Here is a 21644-nt window from a genome sequence, read left to right as displayed (position 1 = left end):
AACAGTATTATTATACAGTATTAATAATATAATACCGCCACATGTGGTGCTCATCAGCTATTATTGTGATCAGATTTCAATAGTGAGTGGGTGCGGGCAAAGCCCCCCACATCACATATATGTATCATCCACGCATCTATAACTTAAAAAGTCTAGGTAATGGTTTAGGTGCTTAAAGGCTGAACTGGTAACTTGACTACCCTTTTTTTTTTTACAAAAGCTGTATTTCTTTATTTTTGCAATATATCCACTTTCTGGCTGTTATGCTAAAGTTAATAAACTATATATTTTTGCAATATATGACTACAGGCTGATAGCAAATATTTGTTCAGATATCGCAACGGATCCGGTATCATCTGTGTCTGCATTAAACTCGTGTTTTGCCGATATAATCTGACCAGCAGATTGTTGGCAGAAACCGAGCAAAATCTGTTCATTATTTAAACATTTAATTTGATAACTTTTATTCGAAAAATTCACCTATTTATCAAGTTTCATGAATTCTTCGAATGCCAGATTGATTTAAAACATCATAATATACATAGCTTAGGTCTCTTTTTTTGCCATTTTATGAAAGTCGCTAAAAGCATTTAAAAGTCTTATCATACACATTTTTTTCGATTCAAAATTGAGTTTAAAATTTAAATTTCTTTATTCAATAATGAATAACACAGAATTCTTCTCTTTATTATATAATATACACGCACGCGAGTGCTTTTGTAATAACAAAAAAGGATCAAAATAAAATAAAATTTACGCAGAAGTTATATTAAAGCAGATACTAATGCAAATGGAAATATAATAAATAAAATAGACAAGTAGCCAGATCACTCATAGGGGTATACATATGTATATATATTTTTTTTATACATCCGCGCAACGTAAATCTTCTATTATCGATAAAAAGAGCGAAAATTACGATAGAAAACTACCGAGTCCTAATAACTCTCCACGAGAGGTCTCTAGTTCAATTTGTCAACTCGGCGGGCGATATTCCAACCTATCATAACATGCCGGTGATAACAACAGTTGCGCATATCAGGTAACTGATACTTCAAACAAGAAGAGGAATGCAGTTTAGTTAGTTCTAGTTCAGTGCCAGGATGTCTGGATAGATCTAAAGAAGAAGAAGAGGTGAAGAATGGATTCGTATCGATCCTTCGTGGAGAGATTCACACGGGCTGTGCGCACTCAAGATTTCGAAATCTTGCCGAGTATCTTTGGGGACGGTCAGAGATCTCTCGCAATTGTTTCGCTCGAACAGCGTGGTAAATATGAATTAATACACAAAAACAATGGTCTATGATATCTCATAACCAAATCTTATCGTTTGTAAAATGGAGATGCCTCTCGTTCTCACTGACACAAATAATTTTAACGAGAGACCGTTTTGACCATTTTTTGCAGTCAACTTTTTTGAAAACGTCGATATAAGCGAATGAATTTATTCGAATTTTCAAGCTTTTGAAAATTTTCTATAATTTTTTATTACGATCCGTGTTGAAAGGTGGCTCTTTTTACAAAGACTCCGTTTCCTTCTGATTGTACTACAATATAACAATTGAATTGTGTCATATACATATATACTTATCTATTTTAATTGACTAGGTGATAATTTGTCTGTATTTTTTAGAATCAGTTGTATGCAGCATACTTGAATACAGAAGCTATGGCGTGCTACGGTTTCTCAACTCCGAAATTGAAAGACAGACAAAAACAAATAAACAAACAAATAAGCCCGCTGATATAGCAGTGAAAGAAGCATTTCACTTTCTACAATTTTTTGTCGAAAATTTTTATACTACTCCATGCTTTGTACGGTATATTCGTGGAGTTAAGGTATTACATTGTATTTGATATTTGTGTATTATATGAATAATGATTGATAGCGATTGAAGATAGTGATCAGTAGTATCAATGATATCTAATGATTAGAAAGAGCTTGTAATGTTACGTCTATTTCTAAAAATAATATTTTGAAGTAGATGTAAAAAAAATATGAGATGCTGCACTTTTATATAAATCTCATAATTCAATTATAACAATATTTCTGTTATATGTTGCAGGATGTGTGTCAGTTTGCACTGACTGTAAAATGTAATCTTTATACCAAAAAAGCCGCTTGTGATGTATTTACAAAATTGATAGAATTATTTGAAGGTAATGCAAGCTTGCAGCTTGCCGAGACAATCAAGAAGTTTATTAGAAAATTTCATATTATCAGCCCAAAAGGTAAGAGCATTGGATTTCATTAGAATTATGTGCGGAATGTATTGTAATATTTCATAGAGATTTTTGCAGAAAGAAGATTGATATTTTGCGTACTCGGTAAAATAATCAAGCACAATGTAGGTGTCTGCTCGCCGCAGACATGTTTCATTATTTTCGACCAAATGAAATGGGATGCGTCTAAGGAGGTAAATTCGGTAGTAATGATCTATAAATTTAACTGAGACAATTTATTAATTTTTGGAAACAATTTATATGATATTATAATTTTTATGTGCAGTATGATCTTAAGACCAACGTACCCACTGATTTCTGTATGTATTTCGATTCCCTTGCGGACATGTTGGACAGTGTGGAACCACCAGACAACATAAAGGAGGAATTTTTCCGCAAATTTTACGAGTGGATTAAGAACTTTATCCAATCAAGTGAACAGCAAAGGGCTAAACAGGAAAAAAGAACAGTAATGGGATCAGCGATTAAGCTTCTAAATCGTCATATGAATCTGTTTCAAGACCTGCTGTATCCTGATTACAAGTACTGGCACGATACCCTCCGGAGCTTATCGCTCGAAACGACTAGTTACGGTGTTAGCGGACAGTACACATTGAAAAGATTTTATCGAGTTATCGGACAGATTCTCACAGATCAAAATAGTGAAAAGAGCGACTTAAAAGTAAGATAAATGAGATATATAAGATTTTTTATTCGTGACGAGAGAAAAACTTACTAAGTGAACTGAATCTCAAGGGGGGAGGCTTCAATAGATTTAAAATATATAGTATTCTTCAATTAATTCCAGTTTTGTAAATTATGATATATTTTTGGTTTCAGTATTTTTTGGATCATTTTCATACAGAACTCAAAAAGATTAACTTAGATTTAAGCACATTGCGATTAGTCGTTTATGGCTTCAGTCAAATGGCTGCGCCATGCAAAACGCATCTGGATGAATCCAATTTAAGATCTATGTATTCCGATATAACCAGTTACGCGTTTCCTCTTTGTGCCAGGTAAATAAAATTTTAAATAACTTGTATTAGAATTATATTGGAATTTTTTTATATTATTAATAAGAAGGTGGCGAATAATTTTTTGATCTGTTCTTTTTCAAGTGAGCATAGCCATTCGACGCACATAGAGAACGTCTGTTGTTATCAGGAAGCGCTCTCGGAAATACTGTGTCACATGACTGACGTTACAATTGAAAATATTAATGTCATCGTAAAGCTTAGTATTTATACGATCAAGAGATTCCCCGATTTAACAATATCTAATAAGGTCGGTGTTTACACATTGACTAGGACTATCAGCAATCTCGCGACCGTCAATAAAGGTCTGCTGCAGCGATATCTCGATACTATAGGTCAGTAAATTGATCTTTAACGATTCACTTTATTTAGATAAAATTTACAAAAAAAGTTTTATCCAAGATATACAATAACATTTCTCACTTTGAATTGCCCAAAGAGTAATTACATAACGATAATAATAGTCTCGATATGCGATGTATTAAATCTCATCTTTGCGTCCAGTTTACGACGGCGTTGCGTGGAGTTGCTCGCACACGTTGGCGCTTGACGCGGAGCTGCAACGAGAGCTGAACAATCTGTCACAATCGCCAGTATGCTACAAGAACTATCTGCCACTATGGACGGAGCTGTTGAACGCCGAGAACTATCGCGGACACGAGGAGCTGGCGCAATACGTAGCGAACACCATGTTGGACGTGTGCATCGCGTTGATCAACCGGCTGAACATACAAGTGAAACGAAAGAACGAGGACACCGTGCTGTCCGACGTGGCCCTCACCCAGAGCGCCGTGAATCAGGCGGACTTCCGCGTGTTCGCGAATCTCGTGGACCTTTACGTGGACGTGATCGACGCGTCAGAGCTACAGTTCGGCAACACCGTGCACAGATTTCTCTACGAAGTCGTCCGATTGTCATACAGGTATCCGCTGATATCCGGCTTCTACAAACTGATTCGGGCCGGTATGAAAATCCTTGCTCATATATCAGAGGAGAACAATGCAGAGTTGCAACGGACGAAAGAGCTTCTATCTAATTACTTGTGTCACACTCTCGATTTAATCCCCGCGTTCTCTAACGAGCTATTGATCGCGTGCCTCTATTTGATCTTGGATGCGCCCTTCGCGTACATCGAGGACGCGCAATCGCGCACACTGCCGGCGTTCAAGATCGCGTTCACCGTTGGCCTGAGTAACCTGGAACTCGCGTATACCGCGCTCGCTACTCTGGAGACGTGGACGACGTCGACAACTGCACAGAAACGGGAGCGAGATGAGCGAACGAACGAACTGTTGCGCGAGATCGTCGCGTACCTGGAGCCGTACTTGCGTAGCACGGAGAGCTCCGTCGAGCTCTCACAGGACTTAACGACGGCGAGGAAGCGCGTGAAACGCGTAGACGTGATCGACACCGAGTGTACTCTGCGAAACTTTCAGCGGCGAGTTCTGCTGTTCCTCGGATCACTCGATCACGATTTGCTGACGAGCTTCGTGCACGAGCGTGCTTCTCGCAGCACCGGGGCGTCCTGGGATCACAAGAATCTACTCAAGTACAACCTGTCGCTGCCGGACGCGCGACCGGTCATCCATTTCGATCGGATGCTGCCGCGAATAATTGCGCTGGCGCGCGACTCCAGCGACCGACGCACCAAGATCGCGGCTTGCGAGGTTCTGCACTCGATGGTGACCCTCTTTCTCGGCTCAACGGCGCGATATCTCGGCCCGAAGAATCCCTACGCTGCTCTCTACGGCACCCTGTGTCGGGCTATAGTCGCCCTCGGCTGTGACCCCGACGAGGTCGTGTACGGTCTCTTCCATCCATTGGCAATGCAACTGATGCGCTGGCTGAGCTCCAGGCCCACGTCAATGTCTCTGGTGATCGATGCACTGTTCGACGGTTTAACCGATGATTCGAATCCGGCTTTACGCGAGTTCTCCGGCATGTGTCTGGCAGAATTCACACGCTGGTCAATAAGGTATCTCAGCGCGAAATCGACTTTATGATATTATTTTTTTAAGGGCAAACATTTCAATCTCAGAATGATTAATGAATTAATCTGTCCATTAGGCAAGCGTCATCCATCAGCACCTCGTCGGACACGAGAACAATTTCGCATGTGAGTAAGATCATTGGAAGGATCAACAATCTCGCGTTGCACCCGTCAACGCGTAAACGCGTAGCTGCAGCCGTAGCCTTCAATCATCTCTACGTGATACTGCGCGAGGACGATGACACGGTGTCGATCTACTGGTTGGAGATATTTTACTGTTTTGTCCGCAGCTTAGATGGATGCAACGATCCGTCAATCACGAACGCGCTGTCCCACATCGAGAGAGTAATGAAAGTAATGAAACCCAAGCTCAAGGCGGACCTTCTGAACGCGGCTGGTGTCCCCAAGCGTCGAAAGCCGCACGAGTTCGATGACGCGACTCTGATCTCCGCTCTGTACTGGTTGCTGTCGCAATGCGGAACTCTCGACGAACATTGCCGTGCGAAATGCATGGAGCTGTACGTCAATTTATCGCAGTACGTCGGCAGTGGTGCGCAGGAGATGACGCAGAATTTCGTTGAGACTTATGGGATAAATCGACTGAACGATATCATCTTGAAAGGCTTAGAATCAGGTGTGAAGGATACTTCCACGACCGATAACGTGACATCGTTGTTGAAAGCTCTGGATTGTTACGTGTGGTTGATAGACAAGAAATTGTTGCCGGTAGAAATGCTCTTTCCCACCGACGATGTGGAGCAAACGATCTTCCTCTGTATTCGCAGTTTTGTTCGTCAATTCTGCCGAGTAATCGCGGTGCCTTCGGCGGGAACATCTGAGACAACAATGAAGTCTAGAGAACTCGAACAGCTGCAGGCGCTACAGTGCAAAGCTCTGATGACCACATTAAACTTTATACAAGTGCTACTGAACATCGACGTGAGTTGTCTCGATTACTACTCGATTACTTTTAATTTATCTTGCTAAATGTAATTAAGATTTATTGAACAATCAAATTAATGAATAATAAAAAGAATTGAGATAAAATATGAATATTGTTCATGAATAAGTGATCAATCATTAATTGGAAAGTAGTATTAATTATATTGTACCTACTTTAGGATTTATTTGATAAACTCTTTGTTTTTCTAATGTCTATTAATGTGACATGTTTGTTGAGAAATAGCTTTGCAATAAACTTTTACAGTTATTTATTTTCCAGATCAACGTTCTACGGGAATCATTATGGGATGACTCGTTGTCCGAGTTAACGATTAGATGTATAATGCATCCACGAGCGGTCGGTTTTGATATGAAGAATATCGAGATGACAGATAAATTGCCACACATCTTGGAGGCTTTGTTAAACTCTATGAGATCAAGATACAACTATGTTCTACCAGGTATCTTCAAGAAGCATCTTTTAAGTTTTGTTCGGGAACACATCACGAAGCTTCTCAATCTACGTAATGTCGCGCAAAACGACTTGTGCGATGATTTGATTCAACACGTTAACGGTCTGATCTTGTTAAAGCGATGCGATATGCTCGATCCAACGGTCTTAGAAAGAAGCGCTTTCACGAACGGTGATAACGTAGTTGAGCTGATCTTCAAGTATTTGGTGAGCGAACGAATCGGAGAATTGGTCTGCACGGACTTGAGCGCGCGAATGATCGAGTACTTGCGAGCTCTGATGGAATTTCAGTTCTCGCTACTCTCGTCGACGATCGAGAAGCCGCTGATAATAGGCGAAGACACTCGGTCGATGACCGAGAAACTGGTGCAATGGATATCGAACAATGCCCCGGTAATTAGTGCGGACTGCACAATAATCACGCACGGCGAACACTTTCTGAACACGTTCAAGAGTGTGATTTTCAAATTTATGTTGACGAATGTGGGCGCAATCAAGCACATCTTTGATACGTCACCCGACGATCCATCCTTCCTATTGAAATGGACCGAGGATCTGTTGCTGTTCCTGAAACGTCACAGGCGTGAGCTGCAGGTTGACATTGACGCTATACTCAATGTAATTCTGCAGCAATTCTCCTGTCTGAATAACGCCGTTTGTAATGTGAACAGTCGTAAAGAGAGGCTGATGAATATCTACAGCATCGTGGTGCATCTGAAGTCAAAGCCCACGGAGATTATGCAGAATCAGGAATTCTACAAGTGGATTCGGGATGAGTTGATAAACAATAATCTCGAGTACAAGACAAAGATTCTTAAAAATTTTTTCATCTGCCTGACAGATGTGACAGATGTGGATCGCCAAGACTTGCAGAGAAGCTTGCGGACTCTAAAAAACGACGGAAGATTGCTGTGCTCAAATCTCTCCGAGACAAACGTAAACGCCATGAAGGTGATCGATTGCTTGGAGACATTGCTGGTGCTGTTGTCGACGACCAGGTCGATAATAATGCTCGAGTGCGTGATACACTTCGCTGCCGGTACCGGCAAACGTCTCTTCGAGAACGAGAAACTTGAGGAACATCTGCACGGGTACTACTACGAAGCGACCCTTGAACACGTTCTAGAATCGCTGCAGCAGACCTACAATGCGTTCATGGATATGAACACTCCCGAGAACGAAAGACTCGACATTCTGAACAAATTTCTCTTGCCAGCGTTCAAGTTCTGCGACGCAATCGCGATCGAGCGTTTCTTTGAGAAAAATATCGAAGATCTGAACAAGACCGCTGATTTACGTATCGTCGACGATGATGATGCGATCAAGCAGAAAATCGTATCGAAGATTGGATACTTTCAGTTGGTAGCGGTCATGTTTGCCCGGGTGGGCGAAGACAAAATAGATGCGAACAATAAAATCGAAAAAGATGCGATCGCGCAGAATAACCAATTCCTAATCAACAAAGATCTTTATAAAAATCTTTATAACCACGCTCTAAATATCCGGTCCCTGAGAATAACGCGGCCAGAATGTAAGGAGTTCACGCGTCTGCTGCACTGCTCCGCATACAATTGCTGGCTGGCAATCGTGAGCCTGAAGAAGGAGGAGCGTTTCTACTGCGGGGCGTTTGGCGAGAATGAGGAGAAAAAACTCAGGATCTGGCAGAATATTATAGATTGTGACACGCAGTACCAATTTGGTCAGATCTTCGAGGAGTATCCGAAGACCCGCGAGATCACCGTTAACATCAAATCCGCGGAAAACAGGGATGGACAGCGTACGCACAGATACGCCTATGTTCATAGCTACGATCTGTCGTCCTGCACATTGAGCGAGGACATTAATGCCTACGATTTCAACAAATGCGTCGTGTTGCCGTCCGATTTTCGTCGTCACGCCTCGACGACGAGTTCCATTGATTCCGATCCGCTTCGCGCACACGGTGCGACGAGCATCGCCTTACAGAACAGCGATTTTAACGAGCATGAGTGCATGCCATATATTTGTGTCCTATTACGGCATATCAGAAAAACATTCGGGTTGAGCAATGACAATCACCTTGAGAAGCCGCCCGAGTGGCTCAATTATTTCCTCCGAGGCTTGAATTCAAAGAATAATAAGAATATTCAACTGTTTATACTTAAGGTCATTTCAAACACCGCAGATGAGGTATTCAAACCCTATGCCAAGGCTGTGCTGGGACGGATTATCAGGGCTATCGCTGATTATTTGGAACGATATGATTTGAACTACATTATTACAGACATTCTGGAGATACTGCTGAATTGGGACGACGTGACCGTGCTGAGCACCGAGAATGACAAAAAAGAGGCACAAAGACTCTTTAAAGTGTTCGTCGAAAAGGTATTAAGAGCCAACAATAATCGTCGCGTGTACGACTACAATCTGAACCTGATGAAGATCATGGTGGAGAAGTGGCGCAGCTGCTTGCGAGTGCCGGAAGAAGTCCTAAAACGAAAAATGATATCTTCGCCGGCAGCCGCGGTGTATCTCATTTTGGTACTTCTCAACAACGGTATGGAGGAAGAAATCGTCACTGGGAACGACATCGTCGACTTCCTGCTGAGGCCGTTAAGCGATCAGAATACAGACAAGACGCCTCTGCAGTGCTGTGAGTGTCTCGGCTTGTACCTGCGTTCTCTGGACAACGGCAGATGCAACGAGACTGAAAGAGAGAGCAAGAAACGCGAGGTGAAGGACAAGATCTTCGCTATCCTCGGTTCTGTTTCCGCAAACATAGATATGACCAAGCAGGTGAAACGCGTCGCTGTTCTCTGCCGAACTTATCCCGAGGTAGCCAAGGATTACATCAACGTCACGATCAACGCTATGGCCAAATCTGGCTCTCTGGAAAGAGCCTACTGCCTGGAGATATTCGCGTTAGCGATGTCGAAGATGAGCGCGGAAGAGATTGTGAACAATCTGTGTCACATGGAGCTGCAAAGGATTCTGATGAACCGGGAGTCGTCTTGCGCAAAAATAGCATTGCAAATCGTCCGCGACATGGTAGCGACCGTCTCGCCGACGAATCTGCTGCCCTACGTGGAACTGACGTTGCCATATATCAAGGAAAATATTACGGAACACCGGGAATTGGTTTACGACATACTCATGAGGATTCATAAGAGATATTCGGCGGACATTGCGGACGACGACGCGACTGTACGGAATCTGCTGTCCGTCAGCGTGCAAAATCTTCTAGCCGGTCTGCTGGACCCGTCTTCCGATCTGCAGGACAGAATACTGAAGTTCTGGACGGAGGAGACGAGCCTGAACACGAATAGCTCGAAGGAGCGATTGATTGCACTTCTGGCCATGCATTCGTCGCAGGTGACAACGGACGAGGACGCATTCGCACCCTTCGTGGCCTTGCTGATGTTGCAGCTGGCCACCAAATCAATAGACTACAACAGGAAGATGTTCGACGAGCCCCTGCAGAACAATTGTAACTTCAACGAGCACAAGATAACCGTTTCCTGGCGGAGGCGGAACCTGAGCTGCATGACGCCAATGTTCGTCGACTCGCTCGCCTCCCAGATGAGCTACAGCACCTTCTCTCAGAGCGTCGATAACGATTTATATGGGACCTACACGACTCCTACGTTCTCTCATTCACGTTTCTCGAACCGTGTCCCTGCGAGGCTGCGCGCGACGCAGGATCTGCAGTTTACGCCGACTTTTCTCGAGGACGACGATGCCGCGGATGTGGCCACGACGCTCGATATTTCGTCGGACGACACTGGATTTGATCGAGGGTCAATCGCGTCCTCGTCGAGAAGACCGCCGCAGACGGGGCACGAGAGATTCACCAGGATTCTGGCGAACACCTCGGACGTCTCGAACAACATGCGCAACCAGCAAATACGAAGGAACGTGGAACGAGCAGAAAAGATAAAGCAAGAAAGCATCAGGCAGAGAAGCAGCGTGAAATTGTATAGGTAAGACACCGACTTGACTTGATGTTTTTTTTTTAGATTGATTTTAAGTAATTTTGATATGTGCTAATGTTTTTCTTCACTTCAGAAACTATAGGATCGGAGAATTTCCCGACATCGAGATATCTCATGCGAGTTTGATCGTACCACTTCAACAGTTGATCAAATTGGATCGGCTGATCTGCAAAGATGTGACCGTGTCCCTGTTCTATTCACTGATCGGAGAAGTGATCGAGAGGGAGAGGAGGGATGATTTTCGTCGGACCATCGTGGAAAGTCTGAAGCGAATCCTGCACGACTCGTGCGAGAGAGACAGCTCTTTCAACGCTGTTGTTTTAGAGACGTTGCTACGGTTGAGTCGGGACGCTCCTACGGTCGCCGACTGCGATCCGCGAGACATAGTGAAGACGTCTAAGGCGAATCATTTGAACGCTCTCGGTACTCTTCTCCTGGAACTCAGTTTACTGCCTGATGCGCGGGACGATGACTTGGGGCCCACATCGAGTAAGAGAATGCGAAGACACGACGATGACAATCGCAACGAGGAGACCAGGAAGTGGACGCAATTGGCGTCTCTCTATAAATCACTGAATGACGTTGACGTCGTTCTGAGCATTTTTCGAGGACGACAAGCTTTCGGTCAGAATGTACAGGTAATTTTCACAAGTTTATCAAATTAATTTGGATATGAGATAATTTCGCAATAATCTTCCATTGATCACAACAGAATTATTGACTTTGTTGATTTCGATACGTTCTTCCCATTTGGAGGAAAGTTTTTCTAGCCCTCTTTAAAAAAAAATTAATCTAATTTCTGAAACATGATAACATTTTCTGATAAAACCGGATTTGTTGGCAAAAAAAAATAATGTCGCTTGGAGTATAAAAATGACGTTATTCATACTCTGCGCATTTTATGCTTATAGGAAGCGGCTCTCGCGGAAGTGGACGGCGACTGGATTCGAGCGAAGGATGCGTTCGCGAGTGCTTACGAACAAACAGAGGATCCGTCGATTAAGGAGCACTGCTTGCAGGGATTACTTGAGGCCGCGAACAATTTGTGTGACTGGTCGGCGATCGACCGGCTCGTGAAAGGCCGTGCTGAAAACGGAAACCTAAGCGATATCTGGAACGACGCATGGAAGGACTGGATGATTCCGTATGCTTGCGATGCCTATGTACATATGTTGGAAAACAGAGACTGGGCATCGAACAGCAACGATATGAGGACTATCCAGTCGTGGACGGACGATCGAAACAAATTGCAGCATCTTATGCCCGCGACAGGCGAAAATCTGGTGCTATTTCTACTGAAAACGGACGACCAATCTGTGAAAAAGACGACCGATCTGTTAAATGATCTTTTAGATATGACAGGAAAGCAATGGGTTGGGTTGAATCCTCTCTGCACCGAGCTAGGAATACGCAAATTATTTAAGTTGCAAGTCATGAACGATCTAGATGCTTCGCTCAAGGTTCTTCGATGCGCAAACAGAGCGGACAAAATGACGACGCTGTTGAATTTCTGGTCGAGGAAAACACCCACGATTCGAGACAACCTCATACAATGGAACAAATTAGCTGCCTATCGAGCATATTCTTCGATGTTGTTTGAGGACGATTGCAGAAGACGGAAAAAGAAGCTATACCAAAAAAATTATCAGCTCCGACTGGACATCATCGACGCAGCGTTGAGTCAAAAACACCGATATATCGCCGAGGAACACTTGAAACATGCAAATAAGTATCTGAATTATATAAGTGAAATGGTCAGTGAGGAGGATGACGTCCGTCGTCCGAAGCTATCATTAGCCTGGCTTGAGGCTAGAATCAAGTGTCTGTGCGCCGATGTCGAGATGGACGTGTCCAAGAAAATGAACAATTATACCGCTTCTTGGGAAAGCTCGCATGAACTGTTGAAGAGTGAGGAGCTCGACCCTGACATGAGCACTGCCATCAAAGAGCATATCGGCACGATGGCTTCGAAGATCGAATCCTTGAGCAGGGAGAACGACGCGTTCGCCAGCACATTGGCGAGCAACACTATCTTACATAAGGACATAGGAACGACGAGTACCGACCTGGATAACATCCGGGAACATTTGCTGAGCTACAGTTTGAACAAATTGCAATCTTGCTGCAAGAATTCGACTACTGCTAGCGTCGGCGAACACTATTGCGCTCTAGCCAGACATTGTTATAGACTGATGAGTACTGACGCGGAGAACGATGAGATCTTCCAAGAATTTCTGAAGTCTACTCTGAGATCCATGAGTCACGATTATCTCGAAGCTACGCATTACTTCCCCTGCTTGCTGAGACCCAAACGACTGCAGAACGACGAGACACGAGCGATGTTCGTCCAAGAATGCGCCAAGCTGCGACCGTGGCTGTTCCTGCGTTGGCGAGACCTGCTCTTTTCCCACCTGGGAACAGCGTCGATCTCGACCGCAATCATATCGATCGTCGAGAGGCTCGCCGAGACTTATCCCGACGCGATCGCCTACACGTATCATCTTACCGTCGAGAGAAACCCTGGTATTCTTCAGGACGAGAAAGTCCAGCGGATACGTTCACTCCTGCGTGACAAAGCGGAAGAGTACGAGCGGTTTTTGCGGGCGATAGAGTACGTGGCGCAACCGAAACTGTATCTGAAACACCATCTCGACGAGGCGATGAGGGATCTGTCCCGAGGGAAAGCGACAGCCATCGAATCGCTGTTGCGGAAAGTCTATCCGAATTCCAGCGTGGCAGAAAGGAACCCGCGACCGGGTGTTATCTTTAATAAGGAGATTGCGGATTACGAGAGTGAAATAAGAGCCTTGGATCCTAATAATCGCGACACCGCGCGAGATGGGATACGAAGACTTAAGCAGCGGTTGAACGAGTCCTTCCGGAAGAACACGAGATACGAGAGTAGGCTAAAGGATTACAGTCCGTTCTTGCACGAGTACGTCGGTGGTAGCGGCGGCGGTATCGAGATACCCGGACAATACACCGGCGACAGGGAACCCATGCCGCGCTACCACGTGAGGATCGCGCGGTTCGAACCGCAGGTGGAGGTCATGCAATCGCTGCGCAAACCGATTCGCATTGGCATGATGGGCGACAACGGCAGGGAGTACAAGTTTCTGGTGAAATTCGGCGAGGATCTGACGATCGACCGGGGCCTGCAGCAGCTATATTCCACCATGAACAGAACGTTGCGCAACGACCCCGGCTGCAGACAGAGGCGTTTGGCCATCGACACGTACGAGGTGATATATGTGTGATATGTTATTCTCCAATTTAAATACCGTTCACATGTCTTCGCTACTGTAACATATGAGCTTTCCTTTCGCAGGTCATTCCACTGTCAAGCTCGTTCGGTCTCATTCAATGGATCGAGGACACGAAATCCTTAGACGATCTAGTAAAGTTCACTCTGTCGAATAACGAGAAGAATCGGCTCACGGAGATCTGCATGCGGTACGCGAAATGGATAAAGGACGCCTCGCCTACGAAACAGCGGATCACCGATTGGTACAAGGTATCCCTGTCCAAGTATAGTCAGGAGGAGGTCACGGAGAACATGAAGCGCTTGATCAGCAAGACGAGGCCAACGGCTCTACGTGACGCGTTTAACATGATCAGCCCGTCCCCGGAATGTTTCGTCACGCTGCGACGTAACTTCGTCGCAAGTTACGCGACCATGTGCGCGGCGCACTGGCTCGCAGGAATCGGCGATCGTCACCTACAGAACACCCTGGTACACGTCGCGACCGGACGTTGTCTGGGCATCGACTTTGGCCACGCTTTCGGCAGCGGCGTACGCGCACCGATACCAGAACTCGTGCCGTTCCGTCTGACACCGCAGATCCTCGAGCTGCTGCGACCCTTCACGGAGCGAGACCTCCTGGCGACGATCATGACCCATACGATGCGGGCTCTGCGCGACGATCGAGGCCCGATCCTCGCTTGCATGGACATTTTCGTCCACAAACCCGTCCAGCGGTCGTTGAGCATCAACGACGGTGAAATAACGAGGAACGACGACGAAGATATTGATGCAGGTATAAAAAAAACACACAATTTGCTATGCAAAGATATTCTGGAATTTTACCGCGGTCGATCCCGATGCACGTCATCGAATCCGATTCAGTAAAATATGCTTACTGTAAATATGTTATAAAAATTAGAAACTATTGAGAAGATATATATTAAAAAAGGAATCATATATATGTACATAAATATATATTTATAGGATACGATTGTAACACACTTTATATGTACAGAATTACAATCAAAGTTGCTAAAGCTAAATAGTTATTCTGCGTGTAATGTAAGTGGGCAGACTGAGATAAATTAAATATTATGCATATATCTTATGATTTGCAGATTTAACATGGTCATCCAAAAGGAATATCGAGATAGTTGCGAAAAAATTAAACGGAATTCATCCATCAGTCATCACGTTGGAACAATTAAAAGAAGCTCATGACGATGAATACTTTGCGAGGTATCACGCAATCGTCACCGGCAATGACGGGCTCAAACAACCACGGGCAGATGTAAGGAGCGATCGCTTGACACCTGCAGAACAGGTAATTTTGATACTGAGAATTCTTTACTGAAATTTTCTTTCTATTCCTCGACATTAAATAATCGGCCATGTTTCAGGTGGACTGTTTGTTGGATCAAGCGAAAGACTTGAATATCTTGGGCCGCATGTATGAAAAGTGGCAATCTTGGCTGTGATGCTGTGCGATATTCATGGAATATGTGAATATTACATGTGAGATATCAATGATTTAAAAAAAAGTATGGCAATCACGTATATCCAAAAAATTTGAACCAAACTTATTTTGTGTTAAATAAGATAACACGTTAAATAAGACAATACGTTAAATAAGATAAGAGTCTATCGCAATATTAATTGGACAAATTCAAATCATGGACAATTTATATATAATGAAGATATAATTCTGTTTATTAACATAAATAAAATATTTTCTGCATTATATAGTTTATATACACCAAATGTAATAGACTTAGCAAATGTCTATTACTATTCGGGACTGTACAGGATATGTTTGACAAGTTAGAATTATGCAGAAAACTGTTATGATATTAAAATATTAGAGACATTTATATGTACCTTATGCTGAAAGTCAGTATACATTTCTAGCTTCGCTAATTCATTGCATATATAATAAAATATTTTTTATATCTTTTTAAGATAGACAAAGTTTATTAGATTTTGTAAATGTTAAATGTACTAAATAGATCGTTAAAAACTACATATAATTGGGTATATCACGTGAAAAAGAAAAACTAATACAGGAAATCGAATATTAATTTTAGATTTTTGAGACTTAATTACTTCGCAAATCATCGAATCACCTTTAGAAAATCGCGATTGATTTAACAGACAATTTTGTTTTAAAATATTTAAAAAACTACTATTTTTTTATTAATTGATCCAAAGAAACTATGTTTGGTTGAATCGTTCGTATTATTATCTGTTTTGTTTAAAAAATAGAATATATAAGTATGTATATTTATAATTTATAATTTATGAATTCACGTATATCTCAGATCTACAACCTCTCGTAGAAGTTTCCGGGACTTCCGCGGAATTAAAGGAATCATTGGTATTGAATCCCCAATAATATGTATGTCATACTTGTGTGTGAGTGATAATACCGGTCAATTTACTACTTTTAAACGTATAATTTTGTACAATCACGATAAGATTTGAATTATTAATACTGCTCAGTCAAAGTCAACTATCTCTAATCTATTCTTAATAGTAAATGCAGGCGCTAGCGTATCGAAATTAATTAACTCTAAGCTAAAACCTCGTGTAACACTGTCAATAATAAAATATTATTCTGATATAAAATAGCATTTTACTTTATCTAATGTCTATGATCTATGCTTTACAATGTAATCGTTCTTTCTTTAACATAAAAACACAGAGATTTGTACAGCAAATAGTAACAGCAATGAATTTACAAAATGTGTATTGCTTATTGTGTATCTTTATGTATCGCTTTTCCATAGTTTGATAGTTTTGTCATTCTCGAGGGCGGCCGAAGCTATAATGTTGTCCGTTGGATGACACGTTGTGCAAAGTACCACATCTAAAAACGAGACACATGCACGCTGTCAGTGAATAATTAATACAGCGGAAAATTCGAGAGAATTGTGAAAAATATATAATTTATTTAGAGAAATAAATCGTACTGGAAAGTGTATTTTTTCAAGTATATTTGTGTATATACACACACACACACACACACACACACATATATTCCACATATTTCCACCAGTGCAATTTAGATAAAAAAATCTAATATCTAAATATCTTCTCTAAAAATGTTTTTTTGAAAAGTTTTGTCTAAACCATTTTTTCATAGAATGCATATTTTGAGATATTGATCATTAACACGATAAGTGATTCACTGTGTATATTTACATAAAGATCCAAAGATTCAATTTTATTTTTACTCAATAATTTCTCTTTTTTTTTAAATAAACATATGCTTACCTGTATGCCCCTGTAGCTTTTGTACTATTTCTTTCGTCTGCAGATTCCAAATGTACACCATGTGATCTTCAGAACCGGATACAATCCACTGTGGGTAGAAAAAAAGACGTTAAAACAATTTTCCGAGTCTATCGCCTCCACGTCTTAATCATGACACATTTGATATATTAATCACAATACGCACTTTTCCACCTGTTACAGAGAAGTTCGCGAAGATGCAATATTTCTCGTTTTTGTGGCCGCTGTACGTTTTCAAACATTTCCCTTTACTGTAATCCCACAGTTTCAATGTGTTGTCCAGCGTTGCTGCCAAGATGTATTTACCGTTCGGCGAAAATTTGACAAACGATACTGGAGGATTGTCGTCATCTATCAGGGTTTTCAGACACTGACCTGACGCAGTATCCCAAATTCGACTGCAAATGACGTGTAAATATGTGATATCAATATTACATCTAAATGTAAATAAATTTCCAGAGAAGATATGGGGCCACTGTTCTTTTGATGTTGTATACTTACCATAATCCGTCATAACTACTCGAAACGATTAAAGAACCATCCCTATTGAAGTGTACCGCGCTCACAGGATCTGAATGTGCCGGCAAGGTTTTAAGACATTTCCCGCTCCTTACATCCCAAATCCGCACACTTTCGTCGAACTGAAAAGACGAATTTTTTTTAATTTTACCTTGCTCAGGATCTGATTATCCTTTTTGTAATCGCATACATAATATTACTAGTTTAATATTTAATAGAAAACCTGACCAAGTTGATTCTCATAAAAATTTATATTTTCATGAAATTCTAAATTGATTTAAAAGGATCATTTTTACGTATAAAATCAATAAAGAACGAGAGAATATGTGTGCAACTAATTTATATGTTACTTACGGAACCAGAAACTATGAGGTTGGATTGTGGGTTGAAGTTACAACAGAAAACGTAATTACTGTGACCCTTCAACGTTTTTAAACATTTACCCTGAAAAGTAAGATTCTAAGATCAATACATCGAGAAATGTTATATGCAATAAATTGTTAAAAAAAACTCTTTAATTTTATCCTATATTAAGATATAAAATTTAAACTTTAATTCCAAGCTTGACGTTATCGAGATATTTAATGTCGACGACTGAAGTTTTCAAAATATTTTGAAGCTTCAAAATTAGCGTCAACGTTTATTTTCTTCCAATCATAATAAACTACTACAATGGATTACTTACGGAACTCAATTCCCATATTTTCAAGGTCTTATCGTCAGAAGCTGATACCAGCAATCTACTATCACTAGACCACGCTACATCAGAAATACCAAGCTTGTGGCCAGCTATAGTCTTCTCAAACTTTCCGTCATAAGCGCCCCAAATTTTGATGAGCTTATCAGCAGCTGAAAAATCAGAAATGTACATTAAAAGATCGTTAATTTTGTCAATTAGTGTATCTCAAATCAGATCTCCAAAGAATCCGTAATTACCCGAACTGGCCAGCCACTCTCCATTGGGACTGAACTTGACGGACGATACTGCCTTAGTGTGACCTGCCAAGGTATACTTTAGCGTATAGTTGGACTTCTGTAAAAGGAAAAGCAAAGATACAGATAGAAGACACTGCACTACAAAGTAACACTGCTCAAACGATAATCAAAATTTGACTGTGGATCCACTGTTTGAAACATACGTAGCCGAAAACTAAAACACCTTGAAAAGCGTGAAGCTGTTTGATCGAGCTGGGATTATACAGAAATTACTTGAAGGTAAAAAGTGGAAAAAAAACAAGGTTATGCTCCAGTTTAAAATTTCGTAGATATCTAAGAGAATTTGGGTGCGTTCAGCCGATACTCCGCTAGCCTAGCAATCGTGAGCAGTCGCTCGTTTCCTCTCCTTTGACCCAATGGATTAAAAGGAGAAGAAACGAGCGACTGCTCACGATTGCTAGGCTAGCGGAGTATCGGCTGAACGCAGCCTTTGTTTATAATAATCAGAATGATCTGTCATCCCCACGTGTACATCGCTTCGTCTAACGTTCGTAACTCGATTAACCGAACTAACCGGCGTGTTAGCCGCGAGTTTAACCTGTACATACTCTTTACCATGTGTAAATTCTAATGTATGTGTACACATTACCAATATCGCGTTTTTCGTCCCGCTGGCAGCCGCGCTGGAAGAATTATTGACGGACGTTTGGTGTCCCGGCGATGGGCCGAGAGGTACCATATTTCTCAATTGTTTATTAACAAAGTTCAGAAACGCGGGGTCGAGAGCACGACATCCGGATCCGACCCGTAAGCCTAAAGACTATAGAATGGCTGACTCCGGTTGAGATTTCTCTCTCTGCTATTGCGTATGGGCCGTATGGCAATGAAAATCGACCGAAGGGCGAAGGTGCTTCGCTTCGGCGAAATCGTGGTAAGCGGTCTGATTGGGCGCTCTGCGTTCTTGCTGTCTCCTCTTCTTTCATGTGAGAGTGAGAGAGAGAAATATGGCCATTGCGAACCCTTTCTCTTTTTATGCGTGCTTTCATAAAGATCATTTTATTTAAAAACCATGATATATAACAAAGTATAAAATAATTGTAATTATACAAGGCACAAATTGAAATAAAAATTTGTAAATGCATCAGAGAAATCATGTTACTTACGTTCACGATTTACAATAAATTCTAAAGCAATTCTGCATATTTTATGTTGGGATCAAAATATAATAAGCCAATAAAATATAAGGCCATAATTTTAATATAACTTTAATAATTAAAATTATTTATAAATATGGTTAGATAATATTTTTTAAATATTTATTAAACTGTACTTTATTTTTTAACAAACATACATGATATACGTTATAATTACAAAGCATAACAAAATGTGAATAATAAATTGATGATTCTTCTCCTCATTACGTGGATCGTAATGTGTGATTTGGGTGTCGATCAACGGATCCAATTTCTTCATCTTATGTACAGAAGGCATCGAAAATATCTTCGCATTTGAATGTATAGTTACATACGAATCGAACGCATCATATTTGCACTACGTCCATCAGATTTGATAACGTCATTTTGGAGCAGCTTATTATCCTGTAATGCAATTCTTCGTTAAAAATCATACGATTAAAGAATGACTGCAAGATAAAATTAAGTTTGTAACAAGTCAGTTAATGGTAATAATCACTGTCATTCAGTAACACGGACCACTAATATCATCACGATTAAGAAATATTAAATATTAATTTGAAAGGGTTGACACAATATCAAATTTAATTTTATGAGAAACGTATCAAACTTATACTTTTAAATTGATTAATAATAAAGATACAATATGTAATGATATACCAGATTTAGAATTTAGTGTCTAAATTTAACGAAATAATGTTAAGATTAATGAAAACGCCATATTACTTACTGTATCACATTTCACAAAGAAAAAAAATTCTTCTCACATTGGGGTTTCTTTGCAATCAATATTACAGCGTGTTTGTTGGCTGCGACGTAGATTGAATGAATAATCAATAGTTTCATTCCATACATTAGCTTTCCTTCCTGCAATCGCATAATTTCTTTTTCAGTAAACTATACATTTTAAGGATGATTGTATGAAATAAAAGATTGAAATAAGAAATCAGAAAAAAGGATTATAATAATCATCGTACTCAGTAACACGGACCTGTTATCATCATAATTAAGAGATGTCGAAGCAGAGAAACTATATAAATATTGCACAAAATTATCCAAGATAATAGTTTGTAAGATAATTATACCTAAGAACTCCAAAGTCTTTATGGGTATCCTACACCTTGAAGATTCCAGACCAATTTACAATAGTCATTTTGAAGAATGGGACGTGGTAAGTTGTTCTGCATGAAAGTGGTCGACTCGTACTTGGTCTCAGGTTTCATCCCAAGGGTTTCGTCCCACATTTTCTCCTGAGGAGTTTTCAAATTCGCAAATGGTGCAACAAGCGCAATGCATCATTTCCATTTTTCACGCAGATTTAACCTGAGAAACAAAAAATACATTATAATAATTTCACAATCGCTTAACGCACTATATATAAGTTGCATTATAAAATATTTTCTCAGAAATGGTTGTAAGATTAATCACTGATAAATCAGAAACACGGACCAATAAGTTTCATCATTTAGATAAACGAAAGAAAACACGTGGTCGGAAACGTGGCCAGCAAACTGCAAATCTTTGTAACGAGCGATAATAATCGGAAATGGAGTGTTGGAATCAGCGGAGAAAAACGCAGAGCTGAGCGACGTATCGATGAACGTACAGAAAGTAAAAGTTTCTTACCATCTTGCGAGTTGCGTTTCTCCCGCGGTTTCTTTTCACGCGAGAGAAATGGACCAGCACCACGACGCGTCTCCAACCTCGAACGGTCGCAAAGGAAATGGAACGCAAACGGAAGTAGTCGGTGGTCGGTGCTACTTCTTGTAACGGAAAACTCCCACTCTCCTTCCTGACTTCAATGACTTCAGTGGTAAACCAACCAA

The 21644-nt window shown here is 41.2% G+C and overlaps 2 protein-coding genes and 1 non-coding gene across 3 annotated transcripts; 1 reads left to right on the top strand and 2 right to left on the bottom strand.

The window, feature by feature from the left end:
* Window positions 1-1006: 1006 nt before the first annotated feature.
* LOC139818683 (DNA-dependent protein kinase catalytic subunit) lies at window positions 1007-15418 on the top strand. The gene is made up of 15 exons (XM_071787505.1): window positions 1007-1268; window positions 1634-1839; window positions 2067-2232; window positions 2302-2417; window positions 2510-2905; window positions 3064-3242; window positions 3345-3595; window positions 3765-5235; window positions 5328-6189; window positions 6473-10623; window positions 10709-11273; window positions 11547-13877; window positions 13964-14672; window positions 14998-15203; window positions 15280-15418. The coding sequence occupies exons 1-15, from the start codon at window positions 1142-1144 to the stop codon at window positions 15355-15357; spliced, it is 11814 nt and encodes a 3937-aa protein (XP_071643606.1). The 5' UTR covers window positions 1007-1141; the 3' UTR covers window positions 15358-15418.
* Window positions 14866-19526, bottom strand: Wds (WD repeat-containing protein wds). Its single transcript, XM_071787506.1, has 8 exons — window positions 19275-19526; window positions 18626-18722; window positions 18375-18538; window positions 18044-18133; window positions 17672-17811; window positions 17337-17568; window positions 17153-17240; window positions 14866-16745 (listed from the first exon to the last, which is right to left on the bottom strand). Exons 1-8 carry the CDS (start codon window positions 19362-19364, stop codon window positions 16645-16647), a joined length of 1002 nt encoding a protein of 333 aa, XP_071643607.1. The 5' UTR covers window positions 19365-19526; the 3' UTR covers window positions 14866-16644.
* Window positions 19527-21215: 1689 nt separating this feature from the next.
* Window positions 21216-21286, bottom strand: LOC139819856 (small nucleolar RNA U18). The gene has a single exon (XR_011733832.1). It is a non-coding gene; the product is annotated as a small nucleolar RNA U18 (small nucleolar RNA).
* Window positions 21287-21644: the final 358 nt, after the last annotated feature.

Source organism: Temnothorax longispinosus, chromosome 9 (genome assembly GCF_030848805.1).
Source record: "Temnothorax longispinosus isolate EJ_2023e chromosome 9, Tlon_JGU_v1, whole genome shotgun sequence".
Taxonomy (NCBI): domain Eukaryota; kingdom Metazoa; phylum Arthropoda; class Insecta; order Hymenoptera; family Formicidae; genus Temnothorax; species Temnothorax longispinosus.
Note: the sequence above shows the minus strand (reverse complement) of the source record. Positions and strands in the feature narration are given on the sequence as shown.